This window comes from Entelurus aequoreus, linkage group LG14 (genome assembly GCF_033978785.1).
Source record: "Entelurus aequoreus isolate RoL-2023_Sb linkage group LG14, RoL_Eaeq_v1.1, whole genome shotgun sequence".
Taxonomy (NCBI): domain Eukaryota; kingdom Metazoa; phylum Chordata; class Actinopteri; order Syngnathiformes; family Syngnathidae; genus Entelurus; species Entelurus aequoreus.
The window spans coordinates 6989587-7007870 of NC_084744.1; the positions used below are offsets into that span (position 1 = coordinate 6989587).

The 18284-nt window shown below is 38.5% G+C and overlaps 1 protein-coding gene across 1 annotated transcript in view; it reads right to left on the reverse strand.

Annotated features, from left to right (window-relative positions):
* Positions 1-18284, reverse strand: part of chmp2ba (charged multivesicular body protein 2Ba) — a 35388-nt gene that overhangs the window by 1239 nt on the left and 15865 nt on the right. Inside the window, exons 3-7 of the mRNA XM_062068847.1 lie at positions 10619-10813; positions 4368-4470; positions 4146-4252; positions 1227-1442; positions 1-1084 (exon numbers count right to left, since the gene is read on the reverse strand). The exon at positions 1-1084 is cut by the window's left edge and continues 1239 nt beyond it. Of these exons, the coding sequence (XP_061924831.1) occupies positions 1329-1442; positions 4146-4252; positions 4368-4470; positions 10619-10813 (519 nt within the window). The 3' untranslated portion in view covers positions 1-1084; positions 1227-1328. The remainder of the gene's footprint in view (positions 1085-1226; positions 1443-4145; positions 4253-4367; positions 4471-10618; positions 10814-18284) is intronic.

Below are 18284 nucleotides of genomic sequence, written 5' to 3' on the forward strand. Positions count from 1 at the left end.
AAATAGAGACATTTTTGAGTAAAATGATGACTTTTGTAATCATTTTGCCAAGGAAAATTGGGATTATTATTATAATATTGCCAACATTTTTAATTTTTCTTATAAAATTGTGACTTTTGTAGAGTAAAATTACAACTTTTTTCTTATAAAATTGGGAACAATTTATCATATTCTTTCTGCTTCTGTAATATTGAAATGTTTTCTCGTAAAATTATTACTGTTTTATGTAACATTATTACTTTTTAATGCAAAATGCTGACATTTGTCGTATAAGATTCTGACTTTTATCACAATTGTTTTGTTGTTCTTGTAAACTTTTGACTTTTGTCATCATTTTGCCAAGTAAAATTCGGATGATTATTACAACACTGCCAAAATTTTTAAGTTTTCGTATAGAATTGTGACTTTTGTCCAGTAAAATTACGACTCTTTCTCACAATGCGTCGACTTTTTTCTTATAAAATTGGGAACAATTTCTCATATTCTTTCCGTTTCTGTAATATTGCAATATTTTCTCGTAAAATGATTACTTTTTTATGTAAAATTATTACCTTTTAATACAAAGTGATGACATTTGACATACAAGATTATGACTTTTATCACAATTTTTTTGTTGTTCTTGTAATAGTGACATTTTTGGAGTAAAACCAAGTGAAATTCGGATTATTATAATATTGCCAAAATTTGAAAGTTTTCTTATAAAATTGTGACTTTTGTCGAGTGAAATTACGACTCTTTTCAGAAAATTGCCAACATTTTAAGCTTTTCTTGTAAGATTGCGACTGTTATTGAGTAAAATTCCTACCTTTATCACAATATTGCACAAATGTTCAGTTTTTCTTGTAAATTTTTGACTTGCGTTGAGTAAAATTATGACTTTTATTATAATACTGCCACAATTCTAAGTTTTTCTTGTGAAATTGTGACCTTTTTCTCGTGAAATTCCAACACATTTTTCACAACATCCTTTATTATATTTGCATAGTATGTATATATTATTAATGTTGTAAATTCAAATCTTTAGAAAGGGTGGTCCTCAAGAGGGAGGCATTTTTCAGAGGTCTCAAGAAGGTACGAAATACAAGTGTGTGTGTGTGTGTGTGTGTGTGTGTGTGTGTGTGTGTGTGTGTGTGTGTGTGTGTGTGTGTGTGTGTGTGTGTGTGTGTGTGTGTGTGTGTGTGTGTGTGTGTGTGTGTGTGTGTGTGTGTGTGTGTGTGTGTGTGTGTGTGTGTGTGTGTGTGTGTGTGTGTGTGTGTGTGTGTGTGTGTAAAACCAGTGTGTTGAAGAGTTTCCGCCTGAAAGAGAAGAGACGTTGCAGTCCAAAGATGTTAGTCCACTCCCAGAGCACGGAGCTGTCTTTCGATCTCGTCGTCTGAGATTGTCGCCTTTTTGGACGATGCGGCGCCCGGGACGTTCTTTCCTGCAGCGGCCGCTCGGACCATCTGTGCACGCAAAACAAAACAAATTGTATTTTAGTCTGGGAGGGACAATCTATGACAACACGGAAATCATGAGTTGTGATTTAATTGCCAATTCAGAAGCTGCTTTCTGTTCCTTGCCCTGCAGCTGCGGTCGCGCTTATTGGATCATGTCGGCCAGGGACATGCAATAACCCAGACTGCCCCCCAGGGGGAGCCAGGCTCATGGCAGATGGATTGCCAGGCACTTTTGAGAGGAAGAAAAGGTGGGGGCTTGGCGCCACCATGTGGTGTCTACTATACACTCCACTGAAAGGCAGCCAGTGAAATGTTGACTGCTCGGTACTTAAAAGGGAAGTGCACTTTTTGGGGGACTTTCGTCTCATCCACAATCCTTGTGTAAAACATACATTTGTTATGTATTTTAGGTCGTGTGTGGAGAATGCATATATGTTTAAGAGTTATTTCTCTATTCATAGGAATTTTCGGAAGTTCATCTTGAACAAAGGACATTTCATAATTTTCGGAAGTTCATCTTGTACTTGACATTGTTTATAGGGTTAGGCGCAATAAGTGTTCAACTTCAGCCTAAACCCTTTCGGTCTGCAACATTTTCATTTTCAATCTATGAATGTACAACTGTTTGTTTATTTTGTTGACAATTGACCAAAAGAATAATAAACTATAACTATAGCCATGTTTGGAGTAGCTAGTACTTTTCCTTTGTATATTCTACCAGTTTCTCTTTGTCCTCAGATGCCTGATTAGTGTCTAAACCATCGGAATGTGAATACAACCCCCACGTCTTTCCTTATCAGTGTTGCGAGGGGGAGAGGTGAGGGCTTTCTTTGTGGGCAAAGAGTTGGCTTTTCCGTTTGAAACTTAGGAAGCTGGTATGAATGTATTGGTCTAGGTTGTTCTCCTGAAATTTCAGTAAAACTTGATAATATTCCTATTATGTCTTGATGGTCCTTCTTACTCAACATATATGTCATCAAAAGAACTTGGGATTGACCAGTAACTTAGATTCCCTGGGAGGTAGAGCTGGTCGACGCAACAATAACAATGCAGAAAATGGGAGTACACGGATCCGCCTATAAAGTACTCTAAAAAAACGTCCAAAAATAATCTTTATTTAGACGTCATGACCGGAATATGAACAAGTATTACTGATATTGTTATTATAAGCGCTAACACAGACGCACTATTTTTAATGGTGTTGTGATCACAGAGCGCTAACTAGCTCACGCTGACAAGTTGGTCAACTTTGACATCCAACTTAGTCCCGGAGAAAGCGATAAAGACAAGAAAAAAACACTTTTTTTTAACCCTTGGTGAGGATTATGATGAATTGTTGATGTAAAGGGGAAGATATAAACATCCCGTCAGTCTTTATCCCAGTGAGAGCAGACATTGTACAGCAAGTGATTGTTTTATTATGTTTGTATATCTTGTTTAGCACTTAGCAATACTGCTACATGATGCTTAGTCTTTATCCCAGTGAGAGCAGACATTGTGCAGTAAGTGATTGTTTTATTATGTTTGCATATCTTGTTTAGCACTTAGCAATACTGCTACATGATGCTTAGTCTTTATCCCAGTGAGAGGAGACATTGTACAGTAAGTGATTGTTTTATTATGTCTGTATACCTTGTTTAGCACTTAGCAATACTGCTACATGATGCTTAGTGTTTGATAAACCGACAAGTTGGTCAACTTTGACATCCAACTTAGTCCCGGAGAAGGCGATAAAGACAAGAAAAGAAACACTTTTTTTTAACCCTTTGTGAGGATTATGGTGAATTGTTGATGTAAAGGGGAAGATATAAACATCCTATCAGTCTTTATCCCAGTGAGAGCAGACATTGTACAGTAAGTGATTGTTTTATTATGTTTGTGTATCTTGTTTAACACTTAGCAATACTGCTACTTGATGCTTAGTGTTTGATAAACCGACAAGTTGGTCAACTTTGACGTCCAACTTAGACCCGGAGAAGGCGAGAAAGATATACAAAAAAACACTTTTTAACCCTTTGTGAGTATTATGATGAAATGTTGATGTAAAGGGAAAGATATAAACATCCCATTAGTCTGTATCCTAGTTAGAGCAGACATTGTGCAGTAAGTGATTGTTGTATTATGTTTGTATATCTTGTTTAGCCCTTAGCAATACTGCTACATGATGCTTAGTGTTTGACTAAAGCTGCATCTGTTTAGCACACAGCTTCTAAAACTTGTAGATCATCTTCCTTATATACAGGCTCAAAAATGTAAGTTTCTGGATCATCATTTGTCCCTACGTAGTCTTTGTTGCCTCTAATTAAGTCTGCCATGATTAGTAGTCTTGTTGTTTAAGGGAAAGTGAACGTTGTGATGCTGCATGCTTAAAATGATCAAAATATGTAAATATTACATGTTATTATGAATGTTAAAAGATACTACATATATACTTAGTGTGTATATAAAACATTAATGGAGGTTTTTGGATCTTTTTTACAGCACTTTATAGGCGGAATAGATCAATTTCCATTGGCTTCATTTTTAGCTGACTTTTGCTAATGTTTATTTACGATGTCATATATAAGGATTGTGAGTGATAAGACAACATTTTAAAAAGTGCAGTTCCCCTTCAAACATGATGTGTACCTCAGTTCTTGTCAGCGGACTCTTCCTTCTTACACGACTCAATAAAGTACTATAGTGGCATCCTAATTTGGACCTCCTCACCTTTCCTGAGATCTCGATACCAATCTCATCCAGAACTTGGTTGACAATATCCTCAGATTCCTCTTCATCACCGGACTCATCAAAGAGCTCATCTAAAGTGTCATTTACTGGAAAGAAGGACACAAAGGGCAATGGGGGGGGGGGGGGGGGGGCAACACATATCAGTTAAGTACAGTACTTACATAAATTGTATTCATTCATATGTGTACTGTTTGTTCTTACTCATTTCTTCTGTCATGCCCATCTTCATGTTTTCCTTCTGGAAGTCTTGCATAGTCTTCAGGGTCTTCTGAGGATCCATCTTTTTGTTCACCGCTTGCATTGTCTGCAGATATTGTTGTGAAAACAGTTTTAGCCGAAGGCGCTCAAAGATACTTGCGGTGATGATGATGATGACGATAAAGAGAGCGTTAAGTAACACTACCAAAAGCACATACAAAATAAAGTGTATTAATTAGTAGGGCTGGATGATTATGGCAAAAATATTCATCACAATTATTTAGATTTACATTGAAATCATGATTATTAACACAATTATTCACAAAGTTGAAAACATGAGTATTATTGTACCACCAAAACTCTACTTTAACTATAATTTTAAAGAACCGGATGTAAATTACTGACAAATAAACAAAAAAGTAATAATAGTGACAACAATCAAATTAAATAACAAAAGCAATATGACTGTGGAGGGGGATGTGGCCAGCGCTGCCTGCAGGAGCAAAGGTCACCGCCTCTGTCCATGGTGCTGAGGACAGAGCACCATCAGACGGGGGCTTGGCAGTGCTGACGGCGAGACACAGCTGGCAGGTGATTAGATTTCACAGGTGGTACGTGGTAATCTAATCATCTGTTGTCTTTAACAGTAAGCAGCCGGGAGCAGGAGGAGAGAGAGGATACGGACGTGACTGAAAGGTCACGTTCTGCGGAAGAAAGACTTTGATAAAAACTTATGTGCATTAAAACGTTGTTAAAACGGCACGCTTGGCTCCTGTGAAGTGTCTGTCAGTTCCACAATGACAATTTTTTTAAATTCAGTTTTTTGCCTTTAACTTCTTTTACCACCATATAGTGTGGGCTTTTCATGTCATATACAATATTTTAATAAACGTTTCATTAATTAAAAGCAACAGCCCTCACATGTATTGGTCCAATACATATTTGGACAATTTTGACCAATATTTTAAGTCAAAGCATAATAATTGTGTAAATGTATCAATACGTCCTTTAAGTACATTATGCTTGTGTAAGGTACTTTCTTGAAACCTTTATTTTGTCAGCGCACTCTGACAGGATGTTGAGCATGCGCTGTTATTGTGAAAGGGGAAGTGTGCTGTTGCGACTGCTGTTTGTACATTGATGTTACATCCATGATGTCGTTCACAACAACACAACGGACAAGATGTGTTGTGTGTGTATGATTGTTTGTACATTGATGTTACATCCATGATGTCGTTCACAACAACACAAGCAGATGACATGTGTTGTGTGTGTATGATTGTTTGCACATTGATGTTACATCCATGATGTCGTTCACAACAACACAAGCAGATGACATGTGTTGTGTGTGTATGATTGTTTGCACATTGATGTTACATCCATGATGTCGTTCACAACAACACAAGCAGACGAGATGTGTTGTGTGTGTATGATTGTTTGTACATTGATGTTACATCCATGATGTCGTTCACAACAACACAACAGACGAGATGTGTTGTGTGTGTATGATTGTTTGTACATTGATGTTACATCCATGATGTCGTTCACAACAACACAACAGATGAGATGTGTTGTGTGTGTATGATTGTTTGTACATTGATGTTACATCCATGATGTCGTTCACAACAACACAACGGACAAGATGTGTTGTGTGTGTATGATTGTTTGCACATTGATGTTACATCCATGATGTTGTTCACAACAACACAACAGATGAGATGTGTTGTGTGTGTATGATTGTTTGTACATTGATGTTACATCCATGATGTCGTTCACAACAACACAACAGATGAGATGTGTTGTGTGTGTGTATGATTGTTTGTACATTGATGTTACATCCATGATGTCGTTCACAACAACACAACGGACAAGATGTGTTGTGTGTGTATGATTGTTTGCACATTGATGTTACATCCATGATGTCGTTCACAACAACACAACAGACGAGATGTGTCGTGTGTGTGTATGATTGTTTGTACATTGATGTTACATCCATGATGTTGTTCACAACAACACAACAGATGAGATGTGTTGTGTGTGTATGATTGTTTGTACATTGATGTTACATCCATGATGTCGTTCACAACAACACAAGCAGACGAGATGTGCTGTGTGTGTATGATTGTTTGTACATTGATGTTACATCCATGATGTCGTTCACAACAACACAACAGACGAGATGTGTTGTGTGTGTGTATGATTGTTTGTACATTGATGTTACATCCATGATGTCGTTCACAACAACACAACGGACAAGATGTGTTGTGTGTGTATGATTGTTTGTACATTGATGTTACATCCATGATGTCGTTCACAACAACACAACGGACAAGATGTGTTGTGTGTGTATGATTGTTTGTACATTGATGTTACATCCATGATGTCGTTCACAACAACACAACGGACAAGATGTGTTGTGTGTGTATGATTGTTTGTACATTGATGTTACATCCATGATGTTGTTCACAACAACACAATAGATGAGATGTGTTGTGTGTGTAAGATTGTTTGCACATTGATGTTACATCCATGATGTCGTTCACAACAACACAAGCAGATGAGATGTGTTGTGTGTGTATGATTGTTTGTACATTGATGTTACATCCATGATGTCGTTCACAACAACACTAACAGATGAGATGTGTTGTGTGTGTATGATTGTTTGTACATTGATGTTACATCCATGATGTCGTTCACAACAACACTAACAGATGAGATGTGTTGTGTGTGTATGATTGTTTGTACATTGATGTTACATCCATGATGTCGTTCACAACAACACTAACAGATGAGATGTGTTGTGGGTTCATGGAATGTTCTTGCTGGCTTTAGCTCCCTAGTTTAAGTGGTCGTCTCCACATTGTTGAGTGCAGGACGCGCTTCGGGGATGAATAAGCGTACAGGACACATTTTTTTCCCCCAAACAAATGTTCCTTCTCCTCACAATGACCACATTTCTCTCACATGTATGTCAATTTCACAAAAATTCTGCGTTAAACAGCCGATTTGGCTTTATTAGCTATTAAGGTCGCGAGGGGTTTACGAATACGCTTGAAGCCCTAGAAACTGAGATGATGGAGATGCTAACACACAGGATGTCTGCCTCTCCTTCCTTCCAGTGAGATCAAATGTGGCCTACTTTCAACACTCATGTGCAAAATACTGCTTCTTGAAGTGCTCTTTTCAAACATTGCTAGTCAATTCTGTTGGCTGAATGCAGAAAGACACTTGGTCTTCATGTGCAGACAATGCCTAATCGTCCCACCTCATTAATTGAAGCCTTAATTATACCTGACCTGACTCAGTTTGCTGACTTTTAACTCTGTAGCAAACATGGCTGCTGGGCTTTTTGTGTTCCTCTCACAGCTCGTTAGCAATGCCGAGATTCCACTTCACACAGGAACAGATCCCACATTCAAAAACACTAAAATATTGATCGCAACACAGAAACGAGTTGATGAACTACATAACTGGGTGACACACATACTCTGATGAAAGGCATTTTAATTGACAGTACTACATCTGTCCTTATAAGTTATAAACTTATTTTGAAACAAGATGGAATTTGAGGATAAAAAGTGTGAATAATGAACAAAGTAGCATGTTCAACAATTCAATAGCCAATAGATGATTACATCTTGTGGCTGTTTTGACTTACATTTAGTCATATTTACAAATATAAATACAAATATTGTATTCTGTTTTCATTTACGAATCACACGCACCAACTTAACTGGTTTTGGTCTACAGGCAGGCCAGTCTAGTACCCGTACTCTTTTACTAGGAAGCCACGCTGTTGTAACACGTGGCTTGGCATCGTCTTGCTGAAATAAGCAGGGGCGTCCATGATAGCGTTGTTTGGATGGCAACATATGTTGCTCGAAAACCTGGATGTACCTTTCAGCATAAATGGTGCCTTCACAGATGTGTAAGTTACCCATGCTTTGGGCACTAATACACCCCTATACCATCACAGGTGCTGGCTTTTGAACTTTGCGCTTAGAACAATCCGGATGGTTCTTTTCCTCTTTGTTCCAGAGGACACGACGTCCACAGTTTCCAAAAAACAATTTGTAATGTGGACTCGTCAGACCACAGAACACTTTTCCACTTTGCATCAGTCCATCTTAGATGAGCTCGGGCCCAGCGAAGCCGGCGGCGTTTCTGGGTGTTGCTGATAAATTACGTTAAGTATCTTGTCTTTGCGGTCTATTCAATTGAATATAGGTTGAAAAGGATTTGCAAATCATTGTATTCTGTTTTTATATACGATTTACACAACGTGACAACTTCACTAATTTTGGGGTTTGTAATAACATGCTCCATTATAATTCCTGTGAACGTCGGTAGAAAGACTTCACTACTGATACGTGTTTTGAACATTGGTTACCTTATTTAAAAGGAGCTGTTTGCGACACAGATCGACCGATTATCGGCGCCGATATCTGTCATTTTGACATAAAATGGTATAGGCTTTATCAGTACACTGCAAAAACTGAAATCTAAGTAAGATTAAATATCTCAAATAAGGGTGATATTTGCTTATTTTCTGTCTGATAAGATAATTCTTCTCACTGTTAAGAGTGTTTTACTTGTTTTAAGTGTTTTGGTCCTAAATGATCTCAGTAAGATATTACAGGTTGTTGCTGAGATTTGATGACCTATATTGAGTTAAACATGCTTGAAACTAGAATATCAACTGTTGCAAAGCTGTGTCATCAACACTCACAAGTATAAAACTACTTTTTTAAAGTAATAATTTCTTACTTCAAGCATGAAAAAAAAAATCATGATGCCGAGCGCATATCATTATGTCAAGATAATGGCACTAGCATTTACTTCATTTAAGAATATGTTTCAACATATTGAGCAAAAAGGTCAAAAAAAAATTTCTACCTAGAAAAGTGCACTTATTAGTGAGAATATACTTATTTTAAGGTATTTTTGGGTTCATTGAGGTTAGCTAATTTTACTTGTTTTGGAAAGTCTTGACAAGCCGAATTTTCTTGTTCTATTGGCAGATAATTTTGCTTAGTTCAAGTAAAATACCCCTCATTTTAGTAGTTTTTTCCCTTGTTTTTGAACACTGACTTTTTGCAGTGTATCAGCCTTTTATACATCTATTTTTTACAACTAGATCATAACTACCATGTATCAGCAGATACAATATATACACATATGATACCAGTATTTAGTGTTAAAAAATAATAGTGAAGTAGATCGTAATAACCAGTGCTTTGTGTGTCGTCAGCTACGATATTGACATATATTGACTGATTGATTATGACCATTCAGTGTTTCCCATAAACTGCCAAGATACCTGTGGCGGTGGGGGCGTGGCTATGGGCGTGGCTACCATGACATCATCGAGTAATTTGCATAATTTACTACAATGATTTCATTTTCTCTAAAAAGGCTCAAAAAATGTATACTTACTAATTAATAATAACAGTTTTGTTTTAAACGTCCATTCATCCATTGTACAATACAATTACAACACTTTATGTACATATTTATATACAGATTTGAACAATAAGTTATTCACTGAAATATATTTATTAATTGTGGTTCTTACAAAAAATATATCTTATAAAATATAAAAGCTAAAATGTCTCAAAGCTCTGCCCCTTTAATTAGTGCATACTAAATAATTTAACTTTAGCCTACTACTACAACCATATTATTTACCAGCAACATAAAGTGAAACAGAGGCAGAGGTGTCCTGCCACAGTCAGTAACAAATAAACAGAAAACAGTAGTGGTGGTAGATAGACACAGAGCTTCATCAAACATCTGATCCACTGAACAAAGAGCTCCAAAAATCTTGAACTTTAGACTGCCATCAGTTTTACTCCCTATACTTCTTAACCATGTGTTTCCTACTGCCTGCAGACTTTGCACCCTTTGTTATATACACATGTTGTGTTTCTAATATAAATACATTTAATAAAGTCAAATACAAATAAGGCAACAAGAGAAGTATCCTACACTTCTCTTTTGTAAAGTAAATCTGAACAGCCGATATGGGCATCTACATCAACTATATGATTTGCCTGAGAAGCTGGAGATGACAAAAAATTAAAATTAAAATTAAAAAATTTAAAAAAAATAAATAAATAAAAAATTTAAAAAAAAATGTTTATTTAATTTTAAAAAACATTTTTTTTATTTGTGGCGGACGTAATTCTTTCGTGGCGGGCCGCCACAAATAAATGAATGTGTGGGAAACCATTTCATGTTGTCATTGGCAATACCTTTGCTGAGGTGGACATGGCCCCGGCCATCTTCATCTGGGAGTTCATGACTTTGGTCTGAGTAGACATGGAGGTGACTTTGGAGCTCACGGCGTATGTGCGGTTCTTCTGCTTCCTCAGCTGGACCAGCTGCTTGGCGAGGATCTTACATGCCTCACGGTTACCGCTCTTAGCCATTTTCTTGATCTCCGCTTCCTGGAGAGACATTTGAAGAGATTGCGGTCATATTAATATACGGTGTGTACAAAGAGGGACTACAGCCCCAGTAGTTTAAATAACGCCAATGAAAAACGGACCGTGTGCTCACTCATTTGTTGTTTGAACAAGTTTAACATCCATCCCCCTAAAAAAACATATGTTTTCTGTACTTGGTGGTACCATTTGAGAGGTGGGGTTATATTTCAGTAAACTGGGAGCTAGAAATTACAGTGGAACCTCGATTTACAAACTTACTGCAATCTCTGGGCTATAAGCTGCTACTTTTTCCGACATTCTGAATAAAACAGTTAACAGCTAATTGTTGGATTGTTCTTCGCTGACGGCCATAATGCAAATAGTTAAAAAAACAAAACAAGCAAAGACACTGAATATGTGTGTCAGGTTCAAACACTGATGACATCTATTAAACAAGACAGGAAGCAAAGAATTAAACAGAGACAGAATTAAATTTGGCTCAATTTGAGGAGAGACGCATGGACACTGTACCCTTGTTCAGTGTCTCAGCACGCTCTGGCCAAAGATTGTACGCCTCCTCCTTTATTTGGACTTTCCCTGACCACATGGCAACAGCTGCTTCCAAAGGGACGTGGGTCGTAAACAGCGTTGCCTTTGGTTACAGTACAGTTAAAAAGGTTGTAAACACTTCATAGAAAAGGTCGTAAAACAGTTTAAAGAAAGGTTCGTAAAAGAGTTAAAAAAAAGAGTTCAAAAAAGCGGTGTTTGGAACTTGGGCAGATCCTGCCTTCTCTCCGCTTTGTAGTCCTTGGGTTAAAACAATATCTTTCTGTTGATTACAATACATGAAAGAAAACAGAACACCTTCATGTTGCTTCCCCCCTACACTGTGCAGTTTTGCAAGCCTTCTTGGTAGGTTCAAAGACAGCTTTTGGTCTTCTCGCTGGGAACTGATTTCAACACAAAGTTTTTGTGATAACTTAGATAAAATTATTCTAACAATGTGTGTTATTGTTTGTGCTATGGTGAAGTCTTCTGGAAAAGCTCGCTCACTGCAGGTGCCGTTCAGTCTTCTGGTAGTCCATTGCATTTCTACTTGTATGGATTCTCCATTCATCACTCCTAGCATTGTTTGTAAGTTTTACAATACAACTAAAACAATTCTTACTTACTAACCCATCCCAAGCGTGATGTCTGTAGGAGTTTTTTGTCAGAATAATTGTATCTAAGTTATCACAAAACTTTGTGTTTCCTTGAGTTCCCGGCGAGGAGACAAAAGCTGTCTTTGATCTTACCAAGCAAAAGGCTTGTGAAACTCCACTGTGTACGATGGGAAGCGACATGAAGGTGTCGGTTTCTGTGATCTATTGTAATCCACAGGAAGATCTTGTCTTGACCCGAGATCTATAAAGCGGAGAGGAAGCAGGACCTGACGCAAGCTCTAGGCATATTTTCTTTGAACTGTTTTGTGACCGAGGGCAACGGCTGTTTACGACCCCCTCTCCCTTTAGAAACAGCTGTTGCCATGTAATCAGGGAAAGTCAAATTAAAAGAGGAGGCGTGCAATCCTTTCGTTAGAGCATGGTACAAGAGTACAGCCCAGGCGTCTCTCCTCATTGAGCTACATTGAATCCTGTCTCTGTTTAATTCCTTGCTTCTTGTTTGTTTAATAGATGTCATCGGTGTTTGAACCTGACAGTTTTCATGTATATTTGTACGTGCTATCGCAATGCAATGAAGCTAGCTGTGTTAGCATTAGCTAATATGCTAACAAGTCTAGACGTATTAACTTAGGACATTCTTTGTGAAACAAATGTCTCTCTAAGAAACAATATAAATATGAATAATGGGTTCCAGCCTCCGGTTGTGGGTGTGCTGAAGGACAGATAGTGTACTTTCCTCCGCTGTAAAATAAGTCTGCTCTGGCAGATTTTTCCAGAAATGTCTGGTCTCATCACAATTCAAATTTGCTGCAGTGCAGTACGAAGACTGCTTTGTTGATACTTCCATACGTGTGTACACAAAATGTGTGTATTTTCTTGTCTTTCTCGCCTTCTCCGGGTCTAAGTTGGATGTCAAAGTTGACCAACTTGTCGGTTTATGCTCGTTAGCTTTACCAACTTGTCAGCATTAAGCTAGTTAGCTCTCTCTGATCACAACACCACTAAAAAATAGTTTGTCTGTGTGAAACGTCATCAATTTATTCCTTACAAATGGTCTTTTTTTAAACGCCGAAGCGACCCCCTCCTTCTTTTCCACGCTGGTCTGTTAAGTTTTTGGGACTCGTATTGTCAGAATAATTGTATCTAAGTTATCACAAAACTTTCTGAATCAATGAGTTTCCGGCGAGCAGACAAAAGCTGTCTTTGATCCTACCAAGAAGAAGGCTTGTAAAACTCCACTGTGTAGGATTGGAAGCAACCTGAGATGTTCTGTTTCTTTCATGTATTGTAATCAACAAAGATATATAAATAAACATTGATTGATTGATTGATATATTGTTTTGACCCGAGAACTGCAAAGCGGAGAGAAAGCAGGATTTGCCCAAGTTCCAGGGACCTCTTCTTTGAACTGTTTTACGACATTTTCTTTCAACTGTTTACGACCTCTTCTTTGAACTGTTCTACGACCTTTTCTTTCAACTGTTCTGTAATCAAAGGCGATGGCTGTTTATGACCCCTGTCCCTTAGAAACAGCTGTTGCCATGTAATCAGGGAAAGTCCAAATAAAAGAGGAGGCGTACAATCTTTCGTCAGGGGCGCGTCTCTCCTCAATTAAGCCAAATTTAAAATTGTCTGTTTAATTCCTTGCTTCTTTGTCTGTTTAATACAGTCATCAGTGTTTGAACCTGACACGTATTCAGTTAGCAAAATGGAAAAAACGTGTCAAAATGGCGAAAAACACAGAAAAAAATGCCCACATATTAAGTATTGAATAGTGACTAGTAGTGTACTGCAATGTGCAGCAAGTGACGTGCAGGGCTCCGCCTTAACAACAATGGTGCCTGCTGCTCTTTGCCTGCAGGCGGAACACAAAATGAATGTGATGTTTGTACACAGAGACACATTTGGCTCGATTTAAACGTTTGTAAATCAAAGTTTGCACATTGAGGGGTTTGTGAATTGAGGTTCCAGTGTAGTAATTATCCAAATGTGTTCAATAACTGGCAGAAAATGCTAATTCGGGTACATCGGAAATGTACCGTCACACAGATGCAAGTGTTGATAAACACACAAAACTCCCAAGAGACACAATGTGTACACAAATATAGATATACAAAATAGTCACACATATGGTTCAGGCCACAATCAGTGGCACGCATATGCGGGCTTTTAGCTTTGGTAAACATCAGCATATACATTGATGCCCACGAGGACCTTGGACGTGGGCGTGTGTGTGTGTGTATATACGTGTGTGTGTATACACACTTCCCAGGAGACATGCGTGGAGCTCCAGGGTTGCAGTAAGCTAACCGTGCCTCTGAGCAGTGCTGCGTTAGCCCAAACGCGCCTTGTTTATTTCTGCTGAAAGCCTTCTTTATGGGAAATAATCAATTATTCATGCTTGAACATTGAGCTCCCTGTCTGGCTTGCGCAGGCACATGCGCGTGGACGTGTACGACTACAATAAAACATCTTTCAACAATGCGGACAAGGGAATATGTTAGCATTTGTAATCTCACCGCATTAAATCTGTTTAGTTTGTCTTAGAAGACATTTCCCCTTCATCAGTTCAGGCTCATAGACTTCGATTGGTTAGATCTAGTCTTCTAAGACAAACCACACAGTCCAGTTGCAATACATTTTAATGCCCTGAAATTAAAAGAACCTGGATGAATGGGAACATTCATAGGCAGGATATGAAATATATTGTCAGACAGTGACTATTATGTTAACTGCACTGCCAGAAAACTATAACATACAAGTGACTTGTGGTAAATGAACCTACTTCTTTCTGTGTGACAGACATAGCTTTCTTTCGAACTGCAAAATATCCTACAATTGTGAGTTTTTATGGCTTTTTGTGGTTTAAACACATTTCCAAGATGGCTGGGCCCAACAGATGGACAATGTGTTGCTGTCACTGAAATCATTAAATACTGTATTTTTCGGACTATAAAGGCGCACTTAAAATCCTTGAATTTTCTAAAAAATTGACAGTGCGCCTTATAACCCGGTGCGCCTAATGTATGGCATAATTCTGGTTGTGCTTACCGACCTCGAAGCAATTTGGTCCATGGTGTAATGATACCATGACCAGTAGGTGGCAGTCACACATAAGAGATACGTGTAGACTGCAAGATGATGCCAGTAAACCCCAAAACGTTACATGCTCCACTGAAAATAAAGAACATTACACACAGCGCTCAAAAATCCGTCAAAATCTTTTTAGTGCGACTTCTGTAAGCTATGAAGCTGCGCCTCGTGATGGATTGTTCTGCGCATTAAACATAATAAGTGAATTATAGTGTGAAGTGAATTATATTTATATAGCGCTTTACTCTAGTGACTCAAAGCGCTTTTACATAGTGAAACCCAATATCTAAGTTACATTTAAACCAGTGTGGGTGGCACTGGGAGCAGGTGGGTAAAGTGTCTTGCCCAAGGACACAACGGAAGTGACTGGGATGGCAGAAGCGGGGATCGAACCTTGGTCCCTCAAGTTGCTGGCACGGCCGCTCTACCAACCGAGCTATACCGCCCACGAGTGTTATTATGGTGTGTGTATAAGGACCGCAAAATGGCACCTACTAGCAGACATATTACCTGGCGTTTTGTTTCGCAATATTATGCAAGACCAACTTTTCTTACTTTCTGGTACCTGCTGATCAGTATTTGAGAGCTGCATAAGTCCTGAAAATGTGCACGCCTCTGCCATTGTAGTCCGTGTAGCTTCTTCTTTTTCTCTATCTTCTTATGTGGCATTCATCTTCCACTGTTGCCATTTCTAATATAAAGTAGTGTAAAGTTCTTACTAGAGATGTCCGATAATATCGGGCTGCCCCAATCACATAATACCTACGGCTTTTCACACACACAAATGAATGCAAAGCATACTTGGTCAACAGCCATACAGGTCACACTGAGGGTGGCCGTATAAACAACTTTAACACTGTTACAAATATGCGCCACGCTGTGAACCCACACCAAACAAGAATGACAAACACATTTCGGGAGAACATCCGCACCGTAACACAACAGAACAAATACTCAGAACCCCTTGCAGCACTAACTCTTCCGGGATGCTACAATATACACCCTAATATGACCCCTTTAGTGCGCCTTTTGTATGAAAATAGACCTGAATAGACCCGCTCATCTGCAGTGCGCCTTATAATCCGGTATGCCCTATGGTCCGAAAAATACGGTAAATGTTTTGTTTTGTTTTTTTTAAACAGAAATTTTAAAAAGTAATAGTAATTTAAGAATACTAGATGCAGATCAAGAGGATATCAGTTGTCAAGTATGTTGAATAAATAAATGGAGATTAAAAAATGTATATTTCAGACCAGTTGATCTGCCGTTTCTTTTCTTTTCTCCTCTGCCCCCCTCTCCCTTATGGAGGGGGGGGGGGAGGACATGTGATGGATGAAGTGCTGGCTGTCCAGAGTCGGGACCCGGGGTGGACCGCTCGCCTGTGCATCGGTTGGGGACATCTCTGCGCTGCTGACCTGTCTACGCTCGGGATGGTCTCCTGCTGGCCTCACTATGGACTGGACTCTCACTATTATGTTAGACCAACTCGACGTCCATTGCATCCGGTCTCCCCCAGAGGGGGGGGGTCACCCACATATGCTGTCCTCTCCAAGGTTTCTCATAGATCCAAGATTGTTTATTGTCATATGCACAGTTAAACAGACAGTTTGCCGTACAATGAAAATCTTACTTTGCTAGTCCACCCTTCAACAAGTCCCACGGTACTTAGCTAAAAATAAAAAATGAAAAATAAAAATGTATATACAAGGCACAGTAAGTAACATAACATTATTGCACATTCTGATTGATGATTCATAGTCATTCACACTGACATCCCACTGGGTTGTGAGTTTTTCCTTGCCTTTATGTGGGCTCTGAACCGAGGATGTCGTTGTGGCTTGTGCAGCCCTTTGAGACACTTGTGATTCAGGGCTATATAAATAAACATTGATTGATTGATGATTGATATTGTGTACTAAACATTGTTAAGACGAATAGGGAAAAGAGACAAATGCATTGAAAGGCTTCATCACAATACTAATAAGAAAATAAAAACAGACATTCCTTTTGTAAATGTTATTTATGACTAATATAAGTAAAGTGAAATCTAGTGCGAGTGAAAGGTTTGTTTCATCAATAGCAAGAACTATTTTCATAAAGTATTTTCTGTGTTCCTCGGCTGTGGTCCGTATGAGTCGCAGCGGTACTCCGTTGTAATACACTTTTCCACCACTTGTGGCAACAATGACAATATCAAACAGAAAAAAATCTGCCGCTAAATTAATATAGAAGTTTCTTATGCGCAAAAACTATGAGTAAAGTGGTGTAGCTGTATTTTCGTTTGCACATTAATTTTATTGACAGTTTAGGAAAGAAACATATTTACTAATATTACAAATATTAATTCAGCACAACATATTTGTATGTAAACATATTTTTCATCAGTTTTATTAATGAGTCCCTTTTTAATGCAGTATATTTGGTTCCTACTTATTTTTGTGTAATCAGCTTGACCTGAGCCCAAGGTTTATGGGTCAAAGGTTGTTAGCTTGTTAAACTGTAAGTAGGTTAAATATAATTATTGAATACGATTAAAATCAGAGTAAGATTATTAATTCAGCGATATTTGAGTGGGCCCCTGAGGTCAAAAAGGTTAAGAACCGTTGATTTAGGCACTTAAATTATGGAGGAATAATTTCTATCTTGAGCCTTTTGTGCAGTTTTTGCAGGAGAAAGTGCGAGTGTGTGCATGTACTCCGGGCACTAGAATGTCATGATTACGCAAAATTGCAAATGTAGGTCATTGCAACCTTTTAGCGTTTCGTTTTCATCTTTTTTGTACATGCAAAAAAAAAAAGGTTTAAAGAGTTCACTAATTAGCGCGACGCATTAACGTGAAATTAAAATCTTGTCCCCCGGAGAGGTAATTATTTTGTGTGTGATATTTACTGAATTCAATAGCGGCGAAAAAGACAACGTTGTTCCTTTCATCTGGCAGCAAGAGGGAATGTGTGCGTTTGTGAAAACAGACGTAGCGTGCGGGTCTCCTCAAAGTGGACGTGAGATAAAGAACAATGTCTTCATGGGTTTGCCCGCAGCCAAGCCACAGCAGCAGATCCATCAAGTCTATGAATTGAGAGCAATTAAGACTTAATCCGTGCAGCACGAGCTGGAAACAGGGGGGGTCTGTCATCGTATGTCTGGGAAGCAAGGGGGTCTCTGTCGGACAACTAAACAAAGTACTTATTCCCTACATGGTTTCTCCTTCTTCCCATTGGGTTGAGTTTTTTCTTGCC